Source organism: Cyrtonyx montezumae, unplaced genomic scaffold, assembly GCF_038088225.1.
Source record: "Cyrtonyx montezumae isolate F1298 unplaced genomic scaffold, pur_monq_1.0 scaffold_10, whole genome shotgun sequence".
In the NCBI taxonomy this organism is placed as follows: domain Eukaryota; kingdom Metazoa; phylum Chordata; class Aves; order Galliformes; family Odontophoridae; genus Cyrtonyx; species Cyrtonyx montezumae.
This window is the reverse complement of record NW_027071826.1, coordinates 58,574,676-58,583,702: the sequence shown is the minus strand read 5'-3', so window position 1 is coordinate 58,583,702 and position 9,027 is coordinate 58,574,676. Positions and strand designations below refer to the sequence as shown.

Below are 9,027 nucleotides of genomic sequence, written 5' to 3'. Positions count from 1 at the left end.
TGCATCTGAAGCTCCTGAATTCCAGGACTGGGATCCTTCTCAGCAGCACCAGAAACGGGAAGGGGTCATCCGCAACAGGGAATTCCCATCTCCTTCCTTTCTCTGCACAAAAAAATAAAGAGAAAAACGGAGATAAGGAGCCAAACCCACAGAGTTTGCATCAAGGAGCAGTTCAGCATTTCTCCAGGGCATTGCCTTTCCATATGAACCTGCGCTGCTGGTTGTGGGCTCTGCTCTTCTGCACCTCCCCCTTTGTTATGGTTTTGTGATTTTTGTTGTAAAAATCACAAAACCATAACACCCTTGCACCACACCCCCCTGCAACCTGGGCGGTGAAGCTTTGGGGAAAATTAAGCCAAAAAGAAAACTGCAGACAAAAAACAGAAACCACCACCATTAAGCCTAAAAACGACAACAAAAGTAATTAGCCCCAAAACAGACAAGGCAGTTTAGGGAAAGATAACAGCACCCAAGCTGCTCCAGCACTGTTCACGTGCTGCTTTCTGGGACAGTAAACAGCTAAAGAGCTCTGTGCAGCCCTATTCACCTTATCTGTGTGGAATTAATTTCCCATTGCCAAAGAAAGCCAGGAGACATTACATCCAAGCACTGACCTTGCTTTGGGGCATCTCAGAGCCACTAAGCAGTGTCCTCAAAGCCACCCCACATCCCGCAGCCTCACCTCTGCTCTCCGGGTGCCCCTTGGGGAGTGGAGATGCTCAGGTCCAGCGATGGAGTTGCCAAAGATGCACAGAGAATCCATCTGCAAAGCCCAGAGCCGCGTGCGCCCTCTGCAGCTGCAAGTGGGAAAGATTAAGTAGGGAAAACTCCACAGGGTGACAGGGATATGTTGCACTGCCCACTCCACATGGGTCCGTTGTACTTTTAAAGGGGATACGGGTGATGTGAGCAACCCCGTGACGCAGTTCTGATTGCTGCCAGCACCCTGCTGCTCGTTGAGCCCCACGTCTGCTCCCAGCACTGCACAGCCCCCCAAGGACCCTGCTCCCGGAGCTCCCCACAACAATCCCATCTCCGTGTGTCCCATTGGGGTGGCTCCACCCATGCCCTTTCCCCCCTTCCCCCCACCCAGTCTACACCAGCCTCTGAGGAGGGGGAGGAGAGAGGCTCAGCCCCCTCGGAGGCGGCCAAAAAGCGGTGCTGATCCCCAGCCTCCGCTGCAGAGCAGCCACAGCCATGAGTGCGATGGGGACCCCCAAAGGAACAGCCGTGGCACCGATGCTGTCACTTCTGTCTACCCTTCTTCTCGTTGCCATCCTGCTTGCCACCATCCTGCTGCTGTCCAGGACCCACCACGAAGCCACCTGTAGCCAGAGCCCACCGGGTCCCTTTGTGTGGCCGTTGGTGGGCAACATCCTGCAGCTGGACCGCCTGCCTCACCTCACCTTCACGTGCATGGTGTGCCGCTACGGACCCATCTTCCAGCTGCGGCTGGGCAGGCATCGGGTGCTGGTACTCAATGGAGACGTGGCCATCCGGCAGGCTCTGGTTGGGCTGGGCACACGTTTTGCCGGCTGGCCTGATTTCTCTTCTTTTGGGATGGTGTCAGGTGGGCGCAGCATCGCCAGACCTTTGACTGGAGGGCCATCCGTGACATCAGTGATGTCATGATCGCCACCGTGGAGCGTGGCAGTGGGTGCTCTGATGGGCTGGGACCTGAGGACGTGGAGGGTGCCATGACTGACATCTTTGGTGCAGGGCAGGACACCACATCCACGGCGCTCTCGTGGATCCTCCTGCTGCTCCTGAAGCACCCACAGACCCAGCAGGACCTCCAGGCCGAGCTGGATCGGGTGGCGGGACACGGCCGGCTGCCCACAGCTGAGGATCGACCCCATATACCCCTCCCGGAGGCCTTCATCTATGAGACACTGTGCTACAGCAGCTTTGTACCCATCACCATCCCACACGCCACCGCGGCTGATGTGGAGCTCGAGGGCTTCCACATCCCTAAGGGCACTTGTCAACCAGTGGTTGGTCATCAATGGGGTGGCAGGGAACACCTTGCCTTGAATGCTAGCAGCTCTTGCTGCCTCCGAGTGCCAATGGCAGCAGCGAGACCCTGCAGCAATAAACACTTCTGACACAGGACCTGACTCTGCTCTTTTTCTTCACGGGGTGGCTGGAAGCATCACCTGTACCCATAGCTCCGCTGCACATAGCCCTGAGCTCTCCCCCCAGAAAAACACAGCTCAAAAATACAGAAATTGTACCCTCTCCCTTGGTACCCGTAGGTGTAGCAAGAAGTGATTTTCTCTCCCGCTAGCAGGAGTGGGACACTCATAGGTGGCGTACCTCAAAACTCAGGGAAATTGCCAGGGGAACCTCATCACTGAGACTTGAGTTTCTAGACTAATCAATCACCTGTGGCATTACAGACAGTTCTTGTCCTGCAGCACGGCCCCATCAGTTTGACCCCCATGAGCACACTCATGCCCCCAATTCCCCTTCATCTTAGCTTCAGCTGGGAGGGAATTTTTTGTTCAGAGCAAACGATGCCACATTTTGGTTCTAGAAGAAAAACAATGTTGAAAACACACTCATGGTTATAGTTCCTGCTAAGCAGAGTTGTACAGAGCCAAGCCCAAGGAGCAGGGAGGGAACAGAATTAACAACAGCTGACTTAAATTGACCAAAAGGATATTCCATGCCACATAGCATCACGTGGAAAGAGTTTTGAACAGGGCGAGAGTGCATCTGGCTCTCTTCTGCTCCGGGGCAACAAACGGGGGGGGGGGGGGTGAGCAATTACTAGTGCATCACTTATATATATACACACACACCCCCACGTATATAGACATAACTATTATCCTTTTCCTTTTCTCTTTTTTATCGCAACCCACAGATTCTTTTTTTTTTTTTTCCTACTATTATTCTTTCCTCCATCCCACTGGGAAGGGGGGAAGTGAGCGAATGACTGCAGCATGGTGCTCAGACACCTGCTAGCTTAAACCTCAACGCTGCCAGTGACTTGCAGTGTGGGGTGGAAGGAAGCCTTGCTGGGGTAGAGAAACAGTTAGGGAACACTGTTTCTCCTCTATGAACCTTTAGGTTTAAGTGGGAAGAGCCACTGGGCAGCTTAGATTGAGCTGCTTGGCTCAAATGCGATGTGGTCTCTTGCCAAAAACAAGATTTTCTCCTCCATAATGTAGTTCCTAAATAGCATCTGGAAGCACAACTCACACCTGTAAAGCAATCCTCTTTTTCTGGAGGCCACCATTCCTTTGTGCAACAAGACAGTACACCGTGGTTGGGTAGATGCTACTGACTGTGTGCTACCAATGCCATTGCACGATCTTAACCATATTAAATAACAATGCAGCTGAACAGGTCCAACCTAAAGTAATAGAGCTGGCTCTAAAATAGGGAAATATGCCATCCCAAAATGAAGAGCAGTCTGCACCCAAGCTACCACCATGCTCACCTCAGTGCCACCAGAGTGTGGTCACCGCAAGGAGCTTCAGAGGATGGGATAAATCACCTCCTAATGACAACGATTTACCAACAGCAAACTCAGCGTCCACCAGAGGCTTTACCAAAGACGAGACTGAATTATCTGGGGAGATTTTGAACACATGCTTTGGGCATTCATCAAGGCTCAGATGCGTAACAAAAATAACCCCATATCTCTCGCATAGCCCCCGCCCACAGCTGCTTCTGTGCGCTATCAATATCGGTGACGCGATGGCAGCCAGCAACAGCTTCATCATAAGAAGCTTTAAAAGAAAGCTTTCTCCTCTTTTGATGCATTGGTGAAAATAACCATTGAGACGTCACAGGACACAACAAATCAACAGTGGTTATCTTAATGAAGCCTGAAGAGCAACTGGAGTATAGAGATACAGGGGATGCTGATGGATTGAACGTTCAATTTCTCAAATCTAGAGAGAGACGCTGCCAGGAAATATGAGTTTTTGGAAGCACCATGCCAGGAAATGCGTTGTGTATTTACAGTCCCCTGTGTCCAAACCCATTCCCACTCCTCGTCCACGATTACAGTCATACTCACACGCAAGCAGGTACTGCACAGATCCCCTGGAGCTTCCAAGCCACTGAAATGCTGGAATATGATCTCTTATTATTTAGCAGAAGACACACAAGTGATCCAGCTGCAGAACTAATCCCTTCATTAGGAAGAAAAGCAATTAGTGTGTTATTAATCTTCCTTTCTAAACAATTCTCTGCAGGTACGTAAGCAATCCATTGCAGGGAAGCTACGCAAATACCAGAACCTCTTCTGCTTCTCATAAAGAATTTGATTATTTAAACTTAATCCAAAGGGCCTTTAACTTCTCCATCAGTCAAGCTGACATTAGCTCAGTAATTAAGAAGCTGACCTTTGTTACAGGGTGCATTTATAACAATAGGGACTCTCAATTCCCAATTTTGCAATGCCTTGCCTTCCTTCATGGACTTTGAGCCCTTCTGTTTTTATTTCAGGGAAAACAACATTGAAATAAGTCTGACCCAGAGAACTTTGTGCTCTGTATGCCAACATCAGCAAAGCTAACTTGTATACATGTTTTAATACTCAGGAGACTCCGAAATGGGCTCAATGCTAAATAACTAAGGAAAATGTCATTTCATCTACATCACCTCAGTGGTTTGCCACGTGGTGACAAGAACTGCTGTACAAAACAAGATGGCAATCCTATTGCAATTCTCCCATTTCAGGTTCTCCCTCCAACCAAGGACCTCAGCAGGTCAGCTTTTGCCAGGGAATTTCCAAGGAACTATAGATGTCATTGAACCATAGAAATTTGGACTTTGCAGCAATTTCGAAGCTAAGGTGGGAGTCAGAACGACTGTGCCATTCCTGGTAGGAAGCAGTGTTGACATTCCTAATCTGATACTGAGTCAGTTGTTTCCCAGAACACTGGGAAGGTGTTCACAGCTCTGGTAGGCTCTAATTGTCAGAAACAACCTCCAAAGGGAACTTGCCTACCTCTAAATCCCTCATTCTGAACTGACAACCCAGTCCCAATGCCACAGGTCAGTGCTGACCTCCTCTCTGCGAGGTTGAAGTTACTTGAAAATAGTTTCCCAATCATGCTCCACGCGTGGCTGGAGCAGTCAAAGAACTCATTTGACAGCTAACACTCAAGTATTTCAAAATGTCACTTAAAAAGTCTTCTTGGGGTCCTAGAGTCAAAGAGATTTATGATGAACAACAGCGTACCAGAACGTCCTCTCTTGGCCCAGTGTGTGTCCACAGTGTCACACCTTCCAGAGGGCTAAGCCAAGGGCTCTGTGGCTTGGTGCACTAGAAGATGCTACAATTTCATTTTAAGAAGGAAATAAAAGGAAAGAAATTACAGAGAAATTACACGCTGAATGCAGTCCTAATTCTGTACCACGGAAAGACAAAGCTGTCTTGAAATGTGTAGGTGTAGCACTCGGGGACGTGGTTAGTGGGCACGGTGGTGATGGGATGACAGCTGGACTAGAGGATCTGAGAGATCTTTTACAACCTTAATGATTCTACGGTTCTATCTGCTGCATTCTGGGAGAGGACTTCTTCCCTGCTCCTGACTGCACGCAGCTCCAACATCCTTCTCCCAGGGATGGTACGTGACCAATGTGCAAGTAAGTTAACACAGCCAAATCACTCTTACCTACTCCATTGGCCAGCCCAAACTTCCCCACCTGCTCCTTAGTGCAACTACGGTTATCAGCACTCCTCAGTTCAGTGAATTTTAAGGAATGCTGCAGTACAGCTGGTGCTATCATCCACTCTCTCTGCAAAATAATTTGGAACACAATGAATCAAAGGTTGTCAGGAAGCCTAAAAGACTCAGAAGTAACACCAAGCCTGCAAGTCCCTTGTTTATGACTTCTGTCACAAGCAGATGGAGATGGCCTCTGCAGATGGAGATGGCCTCTGCATCACGAAACTGGAGTACAGAATCCTTATACCCAGGGTCACAACTGATCACTCCCATTTATTGAAAAACAACTTCACCCGGAATACACTGCTCACCACAACGTGTGGCTGTATTACTTTGGTACAATTTAGAAACATAAGCAGTAGTCATGGTATTTATGTACAAAATGTGCTACAGGCATAACCCATGTTATTATAAACATGTAAACATGTAAACAGTGATATATAAACAGTGATTTTACACGGTACCTCCCTACTAGATGCATTCTGGTGCATCTGGCACGCCACCATGCATACAGACACCATGATGCTCAGAAGTCATTCTCCTGTCTGTTGGGTTTCTTCACCTGTCTACATACCAACACAAAAAGCAACAGTGATGCAGGAAACTTTAAGCAGGATTGCCTTCTCCTCAATTACAAATACCTTATCTCAAACAGACCAGCACAGGGAGGATAAATTAGTTCAACAGCTTCAGCTATTCTTCAGTATCACAGCTGAGCTGCTGGGAGTTGTGTTTTCAAAGTCAGGCTAGCTCAAGAAATTGTTCTCTGTTATCCTGTGGTAAGTCTGGAAGAACATCCAAAGTCTTTGACTACAAAAACCTAATTTCTGGGAGTGTACAGTGCAGGCATGTTTGAGATATTCACATTGTATTTAGGGATTAAACTGCAGAGTATGTGCAAAATTAAAGCAGCCTTGACTTCTGTGTTGTCTGAAAGCTACTGGAGTGCCACACCCTCGCAGGCAGGAGGAAGAGATCCCCTCACTGCCAGCCCTGCCAACATGCAACACAACAAGAGCTTAACAGAAGACTGTATGTCTTGTTATTATGAAAAAAAGCCCAAATAAATAAAAAATCCCAAGCATTGCTGAGTGAGAAGCATCTCAGTTACACAGCCCTCACTTATCCCCTACGTTATTAAAATTAAATTATGTTAATTAGTCCCATTTGTAACAAGCCAGGGAAAAGGAAAAACAAAGGCTCACTCGATTTTTGTGGCATAGCTTCCTGGAGAGCACACGGAGAACAGCAGAAAGCAGTTTTTATCTCCGCTTAAAAGGCTCTGCAAACGCCAGCACCACATTTCGTCACGGGTTTCGATGCACGAATCCGGGTTCAGCTGGTAGAGCAGGCTGCAGAAACGTAATGCCAAACAACAACCACCCCAGCTCTTCAGGCAGGAGCAGAGCCTACAAAGGAAAACTTCCCCATACGAAAACCAGAACAGACCTCCTCTACACTTCAGGCTCTCCAAGAAAGGCTGAAGACCACATGTACAAAACATAGATGGAAGTGAGCGGCCGGATCCCAGTTTCTAAGCCCAAAGTAAAGTCTATTATCTTTAGAAAACCCAAAACCAAAGCTGGGAAGCTTGAACTGTTCATGCAAAGGCCAAAATTGAAGAACAAACAAGAGCTGAAAGGTTGTATCCATGTGAAATCATCCAGCAATTAACACCAACTGGGAAGAATTCACGTAATTAAATTACTGCCTTTTCCTCGGCAGAAACAGGTTCTTTTTCTGCAAAGATACTAAAGGTCCTGCTCACAGCCAGAACACAATTACTCCAAACACTGTTCCCCCGAAGAAAACTACTTCAGCTAGTAAGAAAAAGAGGACTTCGTCGTTTGTCTCCCAACAGGCTTTGTTTAGTCTGTAACCCAAAGCTTTGTTTTCCCAGCACCCTTCCTCTACCATCTGAAGATGTCCTTCTATCCACAAGGCACCCCGACAAGGAGCTGGACTCTTTCCTCCACCATGACCCTTTTAAAGCTAAGGGGATCTACACCATCACCCCAGTGAACGTACATGGGATACATCCGTGTCAAACACTCAAACTTAACCCAGAGCACAGCACCCTGAGCAGCATTTTTCCCCTCAAGCTCACAGCTGCTTGCTGTATGGGCACAAACACTAGGAAAGAAAGAACGAAAAAATGAGGGGAAATTGCATCTTTGAAAACACAGCATGTAAACTACCTCCAGAAAATACGTAATTCAAAGCCACCTCCGTAAGTTTATCATTTTGAAGAGTCAGACAACAGGTGAAAGTAAGACAACAGGCCTGAAAGTAAGAAAAGCTGTGGACTTTTTGGTACCTGTTGGAAAAGTGATCAGTTCAGCCTGTTAGAATTCAGTTCCGCCATTTGTAAGAATCATAGGTATAGTCTCAAGCATATAAAGCTAACTGCACCCTTGCCAGGATCTCCTAAGATGAGCTCAGCATCAAAATTGCAGGCAGTCCTGTTTGGACAAAAATTAAAACAGCTAAAAAGTCAAATGTATGAACTGAGATATCTGTGAGCTTGAGTCTGCTTTATGGAAGCAACATGGAGGGGGAAAGGCAGAAATGTGCAGAGATATAAATCAAGCCTCGCTCGGTTCTTTGGGAAACTTCTGAGAGTAGGTTTTGCCTCACTCTTTTTGTCAGCATACAGCAAAGTTCGCTTTCTCTGTTTGGTACCCAGAAGCTGTCAGCTGCCAACTCTGTAATCTCAGTGCCAGTGCATTGGTCAACAAGAACTGGTGGAATATACAGCAAAGTGTCAGCTCTGCCACAATATTCCTGTTCCTGTAACCAGCGTTGTACTGATAAACAACTGCTAAGCTGTTATCGCTGCATAGTTTGCAGGGACACACCAAGTTTACACTCTCATGTGAGTGATGTCACTAGGAGAAAGTCCTGAAGTAGTCAGTAGTGCTGTTTTCTCCTCAACAGAAAATCAGGAAGGTAGCTTAGGTATAACTGACAGGACCAACAGGGCTGCATTCCAGACATCACCATCAGTTTTCTCACAGCAAGGAAGGACTGACAACTCACAGTGTCATCCTCATATTGTAGTGGCCTTCCCTCGTGCCACCGTGTCAGTGCCCATTCAAATAGGCCAAGGGAAACGAACTCCCACAGCCTGCAGTGCATTAGGGTGCTAAGAATCAGTCTCACAGTGCCCACCAACTCCCACCTTCCCCTCAGCAGAAGGTCTTATTCCAACTGATTCAATGAGTGTTTCAGAAGGGGAAAGAGAAAACAGCTGAATGACAGAAAAATATCTACTGAGGACTTCCCCAGGAAGTTCATCAGCAAGCAGACCTAAAATTCAGGTATCACACACATACAC

The 9,027-nt window shown here is 47.4% G+C and overlaps 1 protein-coding gene across 1 annotated transcript; it reads left to right on the top strand.

The window, feature by feature from the left end:
• The first annotated feature begins 1,197 nt into the window (after positions 1–1,197).
• On the top strand, positions 1,198–2,105 carry LOC136060839 (cytochrome P450 1B1-like). Its single transcript, XM_065755638.1, is given in 2 exon segments — positions 1,198–1,575; positions 1,578–2,105. Coding segments are annotated over 2 exon segments (906 nt in total).
• Positions 2,106–9,027: the final 6,922 nt, after the last annotated feature.